This window comes from Halichoerus grypus, chromosome 8 (assembly GCF_964656455.1).
Source record: "Halichoerus grypus chromosome 8, mHalGry1.hap1.1, whole genome shotgun sequence".
NCBI classification, from domain to species: Eukaryota; Metazoa; Chordata; class Mammalia; order Carnivora; family Phocidae; genus Halichoerus; species Halichoerus grypus.
In genome coordinates, this window is record NC_135719.1 from 29,263,034 (window position 1) to 29,279,461 (window position 16,428).

The window sequence follows — 16,428 nt, forward strand, 5'->3', positions numbered from 1 at the left end:
CCCCTACACATGCACAGCCTCCCCACATCAGAGTGGGACATTTGATATAATCGAGGGACCTACATTGACACATCATTATCACCTAAGTCCATAGTTTACATTAGGGTTCACTTTTGATGTACATTCTCTGGGTTTGGACAAATGTATAATACCATATACCCGCCATTGTTATATCGTACGGAGTAGTTTTACTGCCCTAAAAATGTTCTCCTCCATCTATTTATCCCTCCCTCACCACAACCCCTGGTAAACACTGACCTTTTTACTGTCTCCGTAGTTTTGCCTTTTCTGGAATATCATATAGTTGGAATCATACATATCCAGCCTTTTTATATTGGCCTCTTTCACCTAGTAATAAGCATTTAAAGTTCCTCCATGTCTTTTTATGGCTTGTTAGTTCATTTCTTTTTATTACTGAATAATTTTCCATCGTCTGGATGTATCACAGTTGATTTATCCAGTCACCTACTGAAGGACAACTTGTTGCTTCCAAGTTTTAGGAATTATGGATAAAGCTGCTATAAATATCCATGTGCAGATTTTTGTGTACCTAAGTTTTCAGCTCCTTTGGGTAAATACCAAGGAGTGTGATTGTTGGGTTGTTGGATTGTATGGTAAGAGTATGTTTAGTTTTGTAAAAAATTGACCAACTGTCTTCCAAAGTGGCTGTATGTACCATTTTGTATTCCCACCAGTAATGAATCAGAGTTCTTGTTGTTCTATATCTTTATCAGCATTTGGTGTTGTCAGTGTTCTGGATTTTGGCCAATCTACCAAGTTGGCCAAAATCCATTTGCACTTCTCTAATGACATATGATGTGGATAATCTTTTCTTATGCTTATTTGACATCTGTATATCTTTGCTGAAGTGTCTGTTCAGGTTTTTGGCTCATTTTTTTTTAAAGATTTTATTTATTTATTTGTCAGAGAGAGAGAGAGTACAAGCAGGGGAAGTGGTAGGGAGAGGGCAAGCAAGCTCCCGCCGAGCAGAGAGCCCAACTTGGGGCTTGATCCCAGGACCCTGCAATCATGACCTGAGCCGAAGGCAGACACTTAACCAGCTGAGCCACCCAGGTGCCCCTATGCTCATTTTAAAATCAGGTTATTTTTATCCTTATTGTTAAATTTCAAGAGTTGTTTGTATATTTTGGGTAATAATCTTTATCAGGTATGTCTTTTTCAAATACTTTCTCCCTGTCTGAAGCTTGCCTTTTCATTCTCTTGATTGACATGTTTTGAAAAAGAAATCGGAAAAGGTGGGTTTTATAGTCAAGTTCCACCTAATGTACAATGTCACTTATGAACATACAGGTATAAATCTTTAACTAAAATATTAGCTCACTAAATCTAGCAATAATTAAAAACAAATCCAATCAAATTTAGTTTTCTATTAGAAATACAAGTTTTGTTTAACTTTAGAAAAATCCATTTGTATAATTCATCCTCATGTGATCATCTTGGTAAGTGGAGAAAAATCAACTGACTGTATTTGATACCCATTTGTGAAATAGAATAAAACTTGATTTCAGCTGATGTAAGGTCTTTACCAAAAGCCCATTTAATGCTGAAACATTAGAAGTTTCTGTATGTGCAACAAAATAGGGAATACCCATTGTCATCACATATCTTAATAATAGTATGAATCTAAGTAGTAATAAAAGCAAAGTGATAAAATATCAAGGATTAGAAAGGAATAAACTAAATTACCATCATTCATAGACTGTGATTTTTTTACATTAAAAAGAACTCCTTAGAGACTATCTAGACAAAATATGTTGGATACAAAACAAGTGTAAAAATATTGAATGTATTTCTGTACCCTTGTGACAATTAGAAAATGTAATTTAACAAATTTTATTTCCAATATCTGAAAGTGGTAAAAATTACTAGTAAATAAACATAAGAAAGAACAAAACAAAGGATGGATTATATCATATTTAATTCTGGGAAAACTCAGTATCGCAAAGATGTCCAATTTTCCCAAACTGTTCTGTAAATTTAATCTGATTCCAACTGAAGCCTCAACAAGGTCTTTGTGGGACTGGACAAGTGGATCCTAAAATTTACAGTGATGAGTGAAGGGTCAAGGATAGGTAACACAACGTTTAAACAAAAGAACAAAGTTGGGGGCCTCACTCTGCTAAATACCAACATTTTCATTATGTCATAGTGATTAAGATGATATTATACTAGGGGTTCAGGGTGGCTCAGTCAGTTGGGCATCTGGTCCTTAATTCTGGCTCAGGCCATGATCTCATGGTCTTGAGATCAAGCCCTGCATCAGGCTCTGTGCTGAGCACGGAGCCTACTTGGGATTCTTTTTCCCACTCCCTCTGCCCTTCCCGCCACCCTCTCTCTTTCTCTCTCTCTCTCTCTAAAAAAAAAAAAAAAAAAATGATATTATACTAGGTCAGGGATAGTCATACAGTTCAAGGAACAAAATAGGGAGCTCAGAAACTTGATACATACTGTGATAACATTATCCTATTTATAACATTATTATAATCCATCCAATGTTACATTCAATTGTTATAATAACATCCATGTAGGGGCGCCTGGGTGGCTCAGTTGTTGGGTGTCTGCCTTCGGCTCAGGTCATGATCCCAGGGTCCTGGGATTGAGCCCCACATCAGGCTCCCTGCTCAGCAGGAAGCCTGCTTCTCCCTCTCCCCCTCCCCCTGCTTGTGTTCACTCTCTGGCTATGTCTCTCTCTGCCAAATAAATAAATAAAATCTTTAAAAAAAATAATAACATCCATGTTATATGCCACCTAACATGTAAATTGGTGGATAAAGAAAGGATCTTGCATACATTCCTCTGGAAGCCTCCTGCTGATGCCCAGATATCTGCCTCCTGGGATCTCTGACAGGTAGAAATGACCATAAAATTTCAGTTCTGCTCAAGACTTTTTGTTCATGGACTATGACTGGACACAATGCTAGTTGTAGACCCTTAACATCTTAGATTAAAATACAGAACTAAGTCAAAGTATCCAGAAAGAGGACTCATTACTTTCTTTTGAAACAAAAATCATCTATTTTATTTTATTTTATTTTATTATGTTATGTTAATCACCATACATTACATCATTAGTTTTTGATGTAGTGTTCCATGATTCATTGTTTGAGTATAACACCCAGTGCTCCATTCAGTATGTGCCCTCTTTAATACCCATCACCAGGCTAACCCATCCCCCCAAGCCCCTCCCCTCTAGAACCCTCGGTTTGTTTCTCAGAGTCCATAGTCTCTCATGGTTCGTCTCCCCCTCCGATTCCCCCCCTTCATTTTTCCCTTCCTACTATCTTCTTCTTCTTCTTCTTTTTTTTTTAACATATAATGTATTATTTGTTTCAGAGGTACGTCTGTGATTCAGCAGTCTTACACGATTCCCAGCGCTCACCATAGCACATACCCTCGCCAATGTCTATCACCCACCCACCCCGTGCCTCTATTTTAAACAGACTGTTTTCCCTCTGACATCTAGGCATACCTTACATCAGAGGTGTCTTAGCATGTAATTGACAGCTTTTTTTTAAAGAGATTTAATATAAATGATACCTTAAATCCACTGTCTTTTGAGATAGATTGGCTCTCTCTGTCTTCCTCCTTTACTTTTTTTTCCCTTCCAACATTTTAATTTTATTGTTTTGTATTGAGATATAATTGACATATAACCTAATGTAAGCATACTGTGTGCGGCATGTTGATTTGATACGTGTGTATATTGCAGTATGATTACCGCCGTAGCATTAGCTAACACCTCCATCACATCCCATGATCATTATTTCATTTTGTGGTGAGAACAGTTGAGATCATTTTTCTTCTCTTCTGCTTTTCCGTTTCCTTTCAAGGACTATGTGAGCTCAGAGGGGACAGGATGGGCTGCATACGAGTCCTTATTCATTAGAGTCCCCATGAGCCCATACACCCAGTGCCCTCTTTGATACAGCGGGGTGACCCTGGATTTTTTTTTTTCCTAATCCTTCAGCATTACCTATATGCAGAGTTTTAGTTTAGTGAGCATGTGTCCTGTTGGGGGTTGGTCTTTCTGGGCTTCCTTGATGGCTGGCCACCCTGTTCTTCTCTCTCAGGGCACTGACAGCTGGACTCAGGGCCAGATGATGCTGTGAGTGGTGTGGTCACTTTCTTTTCCCTGGCTTAGGGCTGAGCTGCTCCAGGCTCAGCAGTGGGGGTCAGTGCTGCAGGGCAAGCTGAGCAGGAAGCTGCACTGAGCTAGGTTCAGAGGCTCTGCTTCCAGAGTCAGGAGCTGGGGTGGAACCAAGCAGGGCATGAGCTCCAGGGGGATGGAGAACAGGAAGAAATCTAATCCCAGACCCCAGGTTCACTTCTGCGTGCCTGTGCCTTCACTGACTTCTGAAAGCACAGCTTGCAGTTAATCCATAAGCATTGAACCCTGGATCCTGCAGCCATGGCCACCCATGGTTTTCTCTCAAGCCATGATGCTGGCCTTCCTGCTAAGGCAAGTGCTAAACTAAGGTGTTGGGGCGACACCTCACTCACCCTAGTGTCCAGGCAAACCATACCTTCATGAAGCTTCTCTCTGTCTACTTTACCTCCAGGCATGTGATTGGACCATGCATTCTGCTGGGGATGCACCAACCTTCCTTTCTACCTGCTGGAATTATGCCCATCTTTAGAGCCTGTCCAGTTGCCCTTTCTTCCTGACCATTCCACGAAGGATATTAGGATCTGCACCCTGAATAATTGGGCTAAATATCCCTCCTCTCCATGGTTACTTTTCAGTGACAAGGCCCCATTGCCCTTTGTTGCCCAATCAGTGGTGGGGGTGCCCCCAGAGTTCTCCCCACACCAATTGTCTGTCCTTTGCTGGCTGGACAAGGACCCAGGCGGCTGGAGAGAGGAGCTGTTGAACAAAATGAAGCAGCCACATGCCTGAGTCGTCAAGAAGGGTCTTAAGTACATAAACAGTATATATATTCAAACTGTTTAATACAGAAAGTTTCACATGCTCACCAGAACAGAAGGAGGAGTGAACCGAGTCCTGTGGACACACCCCAGTTCCCAGGGTTATCAGTGTGTCCCGTCTGCAAGACTGTATTATCACATGGCCTCATGCTCGCCATCCCCTGGCTCCTGTGTGCATGGTGCACCTAGTGCTGGGCCCCGAGACAAGCAGCTGATACTGTTACCTCCCGTGTCATGGCTAGTTTGGGGCCACTCAGGTTTCACAGAGCTGTGTTCAGCCTCAGTTTTTGGCAATAGAGCCCTTCTCCAAACAAACCTCATCTCCAGCTCTAATGGCCAAAACAGGTAAGTGGTATTAGCATACAATTATTACAGCAGTTTACTTTTATATCATTGATGTATAAAATAGCAGAGAACTCTAAGTCTGCCAAAATGAATATTAAGATTTGCATGTTGATAATGATAACAGTGTTACAGTTCTGTTTATCTCAATATTCTGTTTGGGTTGAACTGTATTTAGAAATCAGTGAGTCGCACAGGTAAACTGTTGCTAATGGAAACCGATTTTTATCTTGTTTTTACTCATTTGTCTTGTGATCTCAAGAGTCTCTTCAATTAAATTGATCCAAATGTGTGGAGGAAGAGCTGGGAGGAATTCTTTTTTTTTTTTTTTCCTTCCAGAATTAAGTCACTGATCTAACAGATGCTCACAGTCTTTGTTATAAATATAAAAATCAGACAAGAAGAAACCCAAGCTTAAAATAAGCAAAACCATGCATCCTGTGTCATGTGTCACAAGACAGTTTCAGTTGTTGCAGTGGTGAGATCAGGTGCTGTGAGGTGGGGTCCAGGTTCTACGCTGGAATTGTAGGCTCAAATGTGGATTTTTAAAAAGAGCAGTGCAAAACTGAAACCTTACTGGGCGACTCATTTACAAGAGGTTCAAAGATATGCACAGGCATGGCAAGAGAAGTTTTAGCCTACCTTTCAGCCAAAAAAGGAGTTAAATGGGCCACATGTAGTAATCCATCGGTCGTCTGGTCTGAAGAGGTAGAATTTTCCAAAAGTCATTTGAGTGTGTTTGGACTTTTATTCGCCTTTTAGACTACAAGGAAAAGAGAGTATCAGAATCCACAGGTGCAGAAACCCCAGAGCACACCCAGAGAATCTCAGGGTTCCAGAGAACCTGGTTTGAAAATCGTGGTTTGCTCTAGAGCCATTTTGTGAAGGTCCACATGTTCAGCTGTTTTGTGCTCCGTCACTATTTATCATGTGATTCATGGAGAAAGTTGGGTACAGACCACAATCAAGCAGAGAATATTTACATCTTGACCCTGTCTCCTCCTCTCTCTCCCTGTGTGTGCTTGCAAGTAAGGAGGTAGGAGTGTCCTTCATCTCAAAGGATTATCCTTTTCTGGTAGCTTAGTCTCTCTCCCCTCCTTCTTCCTCTGCACTTCATCACGTTTTTGTTTCGTAGTCATACCCTGGCTTTTTTGTATAGGTTTTTTTTCCCCCAAAGTTTCTGGTTGATATTTTTCTTTCTTATTACAGTGATTTTTTTTTTTAAAGATTTTATTTATTTATTTGAGACAGAATGAGAGAGAGAGAGAGAGCACATGAGAGGGGGGAGGGTCAGAGGGAGAAGCAGGCTCCCCACCGAGCAGGGAGCCCGATGCGGGACTCGATCCAGGGACTCCAGGATCATGACCTGAGCCGAAGGCAGTCGCTTAACCAACTGAGCCACCCAGGCGCCCCATTACAGTGATTTTTAAAAATGTGTCCTTGATAGAATGCATGGTGTTTTCCAGCTTATTTCTCTTCTCTCTTGCTCTGAATCTACTTCGCTCTCCTCAGAGACTCCTCATCTCTTGCTGTAATTTGGGAACATCCCCCACCCCCGCCTTTTCTAGGCCCACTGCACAGCTCATCATGGAAATACATTTTTTTGATCCCCAGGTTTAGTCCAAAAGTTTATTTCTTCTTTTTTCAGTATTTACTCTCATTTTCCTAGAGCTCACCCTCAAATCCATGACCGAGAAAATATACGTGGGACAACAGCCCTCTGAGCCCCTAAGTCTGTGAAAGTGCTTCACTTTGCCTTCATGCTTGACTAGTTTCTTTCAGCTCTAGCATGTCTCTGTGTGATTTCTTGGGTAATTATCTCCCGCCCTTTTGTCTCTTCAGCATCTGTCCAGTGAGTTCTTCTGGTCTTGTACTCTGGGGGCTTTCCTCATCTCTGTCCTACATTTCATCTCTGTAATTCTTCTCAGCCCCAAACCTCCCACCCATTTATAAAAATTTATTTCATAAATCATATTTTAACTTTCATATTGCTCTTTGTTTTACTAGATGCAATATCCTCTTGAATTTCTGTGAGGATATTACTTTTTTAAGGAGCAATTTTTTAGTCCTTTGGTTGACAGCGTCTTCTTGGATGGGAAAGAGCCTTTGTTGTGGTTTCCATGGACTAGAACTGGCGAGGCAGGGTGAGCAGGGTTAGGATTGGTTAGTTTGAAGAATTTCAGTGGGCTCTGGATTCATAGGAGCTGTCCCTAGTTGCTTGGTACCTGGCCCTCAGGTTATTAGGACAGAGGGTTAGAGGGCTGGAGTGTGAAACCCTGATAAAGGAGGTGGCTGGGTGTGGGCTCTGGATCAGAGGGTTTGCATTTGAGAGATGCAGTGGTGAGCGTGTTGTTTCCTGTCTCTAGGAACTGGCTAACCTGGGAGTGGAGGGGGCACGGTTCTTCCAGGGTCCGCAAAGCATCAGAATACAGAAGATAAAAGACATGGATAATAAGGGCTGTTGGCTTTAATTGTTGTTCTTTTTTCCTGTTTTGTGTCTTCCACCCCCTTTGTTCAAGTTGGTAACTCCTGGCTGTGGGAGGTTCTGAACTTGGGCAGGGAGGGGGCTGGGGTGCACCTGTCTAAAACCTGTACCTAACTCTGCTCTCTTCACCTGCCCTCCTTCCTGTCATCGCTAGTCATGGAGCCCAGGATGCCTCTGGGCTCTGGTGGTGCCCCACAGCCTCCTGTGCTTGCAGTTCAGTCACTCAAGATATATTGGTTAAGCACCAGCCAAGCATTGGATGCATTCAGGAAGCTGGAACTGGAGCTTTGGAGATAGTGGGTCAAAATCCCAGATCAGTGGCAGAGTGCTTTACCCACTCTTTTTCTCCTACAGATAGAAATGTCTCATCAGCTGATGTCCTATGAAATTGTCTTCAGGTTTAACTTTTGCTAAAAAAACTTTGTTTTATGGGCATATGAAAATCACAGTGCGTATGAAATGGTGGGGGTGGGTGGACATTGGCCGCTAGCAACCAGTGCTCTGAGATCTCCCAGGCCAGTTACAAATGGTGTCGGCATGACCCGAGCACAAAGAGTGGCACTTCTCAAAGCTATTCTAGCTGCAGTCAGGACAGACCTAAGGGCCCCGGGAGATCCACCGCCTGGCAGTGCTGACTCATGAAATCCTTCTCATGTTTCTAGTGCTGATGAGCGATTCGATGCCACATTCCACACCAACGTGTTAGTTAACTCTTCTGGGCATTGCCAGTACCTGCCTCCAGGTAAGACCCACTTCTTTGTCCTATAGTTAGACAATTTAAGCGAGTTCAGGGTGCCAGACTGATGGTGCTCACATGCGTGTGGGGCATCCTTTGTCTCATTCACACCCAACCCCTGCTGCTTTCTTCCCCTCTGTGCTTGCAAATATTTCCTGAACATGACAATGCCATCTTCCTCTTTTTTGTCTTGGGGTCATGGCTCATGTGTCATATGTCCTTATTGTGTGCCAAGTGTTCTTTAAAGTTAATCCACAGCTAAAGCAAGTCTCCCTCCTCAGGTCACTTCCAGTTCTCCTTACAGCCTGCAAGGCAAACCCCCCGGCTCTCCCTGCTCCATGTCAGCTGGCCATTTCCTGTCCTGCCAGACTGCGTGTCTTGGCAGGGGCTGCTCTCCAGGTGCTGGGGGTGAGATGGTGGACTTGCTGGCTTCTTGAGGATGTGCATGAAGGAGCACTTGCGTGTTAAATATAAGAGCAAGTGGTTTCAGAGTGGGGCTCATTAGTGCCTTATTCCTGACTGAGCTTCTCTCCTTTGCAACCAGCTGATGGTTAACTGCTTCCTGGGATTGATTTTTTTTTTTCCCACCAGCCCCTCATTTCTCTCAATTCATTGGGCCCTGGGCTGCTCACTGAATAATACAGAGCATAGGGAACCTGCGTTTTAATGCTTTGAGGCAGATATTAACAGAGTTTTAAAAATCTTTAGGATGATTTGTTTTACATGTTCTTTTCCAAGATTATCTCCCCCACTGCAACTGTTTCACTTCCTGGTCCCAGGCAATCTGCAGCCAACTCCCACATCAACACCAACATAAACACACACACACCGCACACCACATCCACACACCTACCACTCGCCCCCCCCCCCACACACCGCACACCACATCCACACACCTACCACTCGCCCCCCCACACACACATTACACACCATACACACACACCGCACACCACATCCACACACCTACCACTCGCCCCCCCCACACACACCGCACACCATACACACACACCGCACACCACATCCACACACCTACCACTCGCCCCCCCCACACGTTACACACCATACACACACACCGCACACCACATCCACACACCTACCACTCGCCCCCCCACACACCGCACACCACATCCACACACCTACCACTCGCCCCCCACACACACACCGCACACCATACACACACACCGCACACCACATCCACACACCTACCACTCGCCCCCCCACACACGTTACACACCATACACACACACCGCACACCACACCCACACACCTACCACTCGTCCCCCCCACACACCGCACACCATACACACACACCGCACACCACATCCACACACCTACCACTCGCCCCCCCACACACGTTACACACCATACACACACACCGCACACCACATCCACACACCTACCACTCGTCCCCCCACACACACACCGCACACCATACACACACACCGCACACCACATCCACACACCTACCACTCGCCCCCCCCACACACATTACACACCATACACACACACCGCACACCATATCCACACACCTGCCACTCGCCCCCCCACACACATTACACACCATACACACACACCGCACACCACATCCACACACCTACCACTCGCCCCCCCCACACACCGCACACCATACACACACACCGCACACCACATCCACACACCTACCACTCGTCCCCCCCACACACCGCACACCATACACACACACCGCACACCACATCCACACACCTACCACTCGCCCCCCCACACACCGCACACCATACACACACACCGCACACCACATCCACACACCTACCACTCGCCCCCACACACACACCACACACCATACACACACACCGCACACCACATCCACACACCTACCACTCGCCCCCACACACACACCACACACCATACACACACACCGCACACCATATCCACACACCTACCACTCGCCCCCCCCACACGTTACACACCATACACACACACCACACACCATACACACACACCTGCCACTCGCCCCCCCCACACACATTACACACCATACACACACACCGCACACCATATCCACACACCTACCACTCGCCCCCCCCACACGTTACACACCATACACACACACCGCACACCATATCCACACACCTGCCACTCGCCCCCCCCACACACATTACACACCATACACACACACCGCACACCATATCCACACACCTACCACTTGCCCCCCCACACACGTTACACACCATACACACACTGCACACCATATCCACACACCTACCACTCGTCCCCCCACACACGTTACACACCATACACACACACCGCACACCATATCCACACACCTACCACTCGCCCCCCCACACACGTTACACACCATACACACACACCGCACACCATATCCACACACCTGCCACTCGCCCCACCACACACATTACACACCATACACACACACTGCACACCATATCCACACACCTACCACTCGCCCCCCCACACACGTTACACACCATACACACACTGCACACCATATCCACACACCTACCACTCGTCCCCCCACACACATTACACACCATACACACACACCGCACACCATATCCACACACCTACCACTTGCCCCCCCACACACGTTACACACCATACACACACACCGCACACCACATCCACACACCTACCACTCGCCCCCCCACACACACACCGCACACCATACACACACACCGCACACCACATCCACACACCTACCACTCGCCCCCCCACACACGTTACACACCATACACACACACCGCACACCACATCCACACACCTGCCACTCGCCCCCCCACACACGTTACACACCATACACACACTGCACACCATATCCACACACCTACCACTCGCCCCCCCACACACATTACACACCATACACACACATCGCACACCACATCCACACACCTACCACTCGCACCCCCCACACACACATTACACACCATACACACACACCACACACCACATCCACACACCTACCACTCCGGTACATACCACACACACACATTATACATCACACACCCCCCTCCAACATACACACCCCACATCCATACCTCCCCCACACACATATCCACACACATTCACACACCAACCACACCCCCACATACATACACTACACACCACACACATACCACACACACACCCCCCACACCACATCCACACACCTAACACTCCCACACACACCATACACACACACATTACACACCACACACACCCCACACCCCACATATACACCCCACATACATATCTCTCCCACACACATATCCACACACATTCACACACCAACCACACCCCCCACATACATATTCTACACACCACACACACACCCCCCACACACACCCCACACCATATACACACACCTGCTATCCTCCACACACACCACACATGCATTACACACCACACACCCCACATGCATACCTCCTGCACACACATTCGCACACCAACCACAACCCCTGCATACACACACTACACACCACACATACCCCCCCCACACACATACACACAGCCTTTCTGCCGCAGTGAACCCCAGTCTCACATCTTCATTTCACAGCACACAGCAAAGCTGGCCTTGTCTTCTTAGTTGTTGCTTACACATTCTTTCTCATTAGCAGATGATAAGCATCCCGTGGGCAGATTCTGTGTTTACACACCTTAGAACCACCACTAATCAACCAGGTGCCTGGCCCACCTGTTCATAAATGAATGTGTGAGTGATTAAACCCATCAAAGGCAGATACCTCCCAGTAATGTTTGTACAGACTGAAGAACCACAGATTTTCAGGTTTTCCATCTGAAAACACGGGCTCCCTTGCTCCTTCCCTGGTTCCTTCACCCCTCCCCCAGCTGAAGCATGTTTTCCACCTAACAGCAGGCCCCTGGGGGACAGAAGCTATGGGATGAGGCTTCCATCACACACCCATACATTCTTTTTCCCCAGCCTGTGAGTTGCAGTTTCTATTATGAGGGCTATTTTAGAAAATGATCTCCAGCAGTCATCAGTATACAAGAATATGGTACTGCAGATTGTTTTGAGGGCTGAGGCTATTTTCAGCTACAAGAAGCAGCATTCCTGAGCCCCAAGCAGCCTGTGTGTAGCAGCCCCCTCTGGGGCTTCGCGCCTGTGTCCCAGCCTTCATGGCCCCAGGAGCCTGGGAAGGACAGGATGTGTTGTGCTGTGAGTGTGGGAGTCTCCCCTACACTGGCAGGAGCTGTATGGAGCTCTCTGGCCTGAGGCAGCAAGCCTGTGCCCTGGGGTCATGGAAAACTGATCTGGGATGCTGTTCTGTTCAAGCAACCAAGTACAGGCAAAAAAAAAAAAAAAAAAGTGTTTTGGGTGCAGGATTTGAAATAGAGACTTGGTTATGAAATTACCTTTCTATTTCATATTTTTATCTTTAACAGGTTTATTGTATAATTTACATATCATACAGTTCACCCATTTTAAGTACACGATTCAGTGATTTTTAGTAAATTCACAGAGTTGTACAACCATTACCAAAATCTAGGGTTAGAACATTTTTTATCACCCCGAAAGGATCCCTTTTGCCGTTCTGCAGTTAATCCCCACCCTTACTGCCAGCCCCGGGCCACCACTGATCTGCTTTCTACCTCTAGAGACTCTCTTTCTCTGGCCATTTCATGGAAATGGAATAATTCAGTTATAGAGTTACATTTTCCACAAGTAGCGTGGGTTTTGGGAGATTGCTCCCATTAATGGGAGGGCAGCATCCGTGTATTCTTGTGAACACTGGACATGGTACTTAAAGGAACTTGAGAGGACAGGACATTTTTTATTCTTTCCCAGCTTGGTTGTGGGGTGAGGGTTTGTGTTTGCAAGGCTGCTGAGTCCCTTCCTCCATTCGTTTTTTTTTTTTTTTTAATTTAGTAGCAAAAATATATGGAGCTCTGACCCTGTCCCCAGGAACAGAGGGCACCCTTAGCTCTTTGTGCCTTCCACTGCCTTCAAGCCTTTTTCTGGGCAGGGAAGAGCACAGGGGCATAAATTGCTGGAGGGGGCTTATCTGGTCTCCTCTCCATAACCTGCCAGAAATTCACCTCCAATTTGTCTTAGGCTGAAGTCACTCTTTTTAGTGGAAACTCCCACTTGTGCACAAGCACTGTCTTCAACTTAAACCTATCAGTCTTTGTTCTTAATCTAAAATCTAAACTAGTTAAAATTATCCTGCACATATATTTCTAGATAACCAAGTATTTTTCTCAATTTTTTTAAAGATTTTATTTATTCATTTGAGAGAGAGAGAGCATGAGCAGGGGATGTGGAGGGGCAGAGGGAGAGGGAGAAGCAAACTCACCACTGAGCAGGGAGCCCGACGCGGGGCTCGGTCCAAGGACCCTGGGATCATGACCTGAGCCGAAGGCAGACGCTTAACCGACTGAGCCACCCAGGTGGCCCAGTATTTTTTTTCCCAATTTTTTTAACCTACGGAAATGCCCACCCTGCTCCTCACCAGACACACACACACACACACACATACACACACACACGTCCCTTTTATATTCTGCTTCTAAACCATTCATCATTTTTTATCAGTTTTTCTGGGATTGTTTTTTACATTCTTTACTTTTCTCCTATTAGAGTTTGAAGATGCATAGACATGGTAGGAGCAAGTTTACAGAACTTCTAATTCTTTGCCCAGAAATCCTTAAGAATCATCTTCAACAGAGCATTATGGTGTTGTCTGTGAATTTTATTTTATTTTATTTTATTTTTTTAAAGATTTTTATTTATTTATTTGACAGAGAGAGACACAGCGAGAGAGGGAACACAAGCAGGGAGTGGGAGAGGGAGAAGCAGGCTTCCTGCTGAGCAGGGAGCCAGACGCGGGGCTCAATCCCAGGACCCTGGGATCATGACCTGAGCCGAAGGCAGACGCTTAACGACTGAGCCACCCAGGCGCCCCTGTCTGTGAATTTTAAAAGACAGTGGAGCTTCAGCTGAGCTTCCTTTCTTGAGATTTTTCCAAAAAAAAACACAAAAAACCAAGCTTATTCTGGACAGGTCTAGCTGTAGTTTGGAGGAGGAGGAGGGGGTGAAGACCTCTCTGGTCACACCCAGTCTAGAGGCCCAGGAGCCTACGTCTCAGCTTCTTGAAGGGAACACAGGTGGGCCAGAACAATGGGTGCATAAGACACTGATCAAAAAGACATGCTGAACATCAAAAATAATGTATCGTTTAACTCACCAACCCTTTCCAGGAAGAAGAGTCACTGCATATTGTGAACAGCATATGAGGTTAGAGACCCAAGGGATAGTTCTGTGTTTATTTATTTATTTACTTACGATTATTTCAATTTTTTTCCATCTTTATTGAAGTATGGTTGACAAATGAAAATGTAATGAGGTGTACAACATGATGACTTAATGTACACTTACTTTGTAAAATGACTTCCACAATCAAGTTAACACATCCATCACCTTACATGGTTGGGTTTTGTTTTGCTTTCTGTGGGAATGTTTAAGATCTACTCTCTTAGCAAATTCCAAGTATACCGTATTATTAACTAGAGTCACCACGCTGTACATTAGATCCTCTGAACTTACTCCCCTTGTAAATGAAAGTTTGTACCCCTGGACAGTCCATTTCCCCACCTCCCCCAGCCCCTGGCAACTCACTGTTTCTATGAGTTCAGCTTTTTTTTTTTTTTTTTTCAAAATCCACATGTAAGTGAGATCATACAGTATTTATCTTTGTCTGGCTTATTTGTTAGCATAATGCCCTCCAGGTTCATCCATGTTATTGCAAATAGCAGGATTTCCATCTTTCCTAAGGCTGAATAGTATTCCATTGTGTGTGTATGATTTGATAATCTTTTTCTTTTTTCATTCATCCGTCGATGGATACTTAGCTTGTTTCCATTCTTCAGCTATTGCAAATACTGCTGCCGTGAACATGATGAACATGGCGGTGCAGATATCTCTCCCAGAAAGTGATTTTGTTTCCTTTGGATATATACCCAAAAGTGGGGTCACTGGATCATATAGTAGTTCTATTTTTAATATTTTTAGGAATCTCCATATTGTTTTCATAATGACAGCACCAGTCTGCTTTCCCACCAGCAGTGTGAGACTGCTGTGTATTTAAAGCCCAGCTTGGGCCCCTTCCATTTCAGTTTTCTGACTGTTTTTTTTGCCCATATAGGCATATTCAAGAGCTCCTGCTACATCGACGTGCGCTGGTTCCCCTTTGATGTGCAGCAGTGCAAACTGAAGTTTGGGTCCTGGTCTTACGGAGGGTGGTCCTTGGATCTACAGATGCAAGAGGCAGATATCAGCGGCTATATACCAAACGGAGAATGGGACCTTGTGGGTAAGCCCAGCAAAGACGTGAGGCTAGCAGCCTTGTAGAAAGCCACTTTTTGTTCCTGTGCTGGCTTTGAAAGTTTGGGATTTTCCACTCTGCTTTTCAGTGTGAGCATTTATTGAACCCTGCAGCAATCTCTATAATTTACTGAGAGCTATACGATAAGAAATAAAAAAACAATTAGAAAATTCAACACTTTCCATGAAAACATGCAGCTATTTAAACAAGTCAGTGCTAGTGTAGGCGTCCCTATATTATTAGCATCTGCTCCATTCCTAAAATCAGGTTGGATAGCAAATTGCCGTTCATGAGAACCTATATTTGATGATTTTAAATAGAAAAGCAATAATTACATTTATAATGTTGTAAAGCTCATAATGTATTATTTATAATCATGGTGTCTTAGTCCCTTCAGGCTGCTAAAACAGAATGCCATAGACTGGGTGGCTTATAAACAGCAGAAGTTTATTTATCACAGTTCTGGAGGCTGGGAAGTCCAAGATCGAGTCCACGATCAAGGCAGATCCAGTGTCTCCTGAGGGCCTGCTTCCTGGTTCATAGCTGGCTGTCTTCTTACATAGCAGAGACTAAGGAGTTCTCTAGGCCTCTTTTGTAAG

At 45.1% G+C, this 16,428-nt stretch overlaps 1 protein-coding gene across 3 annotated transcripts in view; it reads left to right on the forward strand.

Annotated features, from left to right (window-relative positions):
• Nucleotides 1–16,428, forward strand: part of LOC118554937 (neuronal acetylcholine receptor subunit alpha-7) — a 127,879-nt gene that overhangs the window by 91,259 nt on the left and 20,192 nt on the right. For 2 of the 3 annotated variants that reach the window (XM_078078990.1, XM_036122791.2), the window contains 2 exons: nt 8,437–8,516; nt 15,650–15,817. In XM_078078990.1, coding sequence (XP_077935116.1) covers nt 8,437–8,516; nt 15,650–15,817 — 248 coding nt within the window. Of the gene's footprint in view, nt 1–5,229; nt 5,293–8,436; nt 8,517–15,649; nt 15,818–16,428 lie in introns of those variants that run through there. The other variant, XM_036122792.2, reaches the window with a different exon arrangement.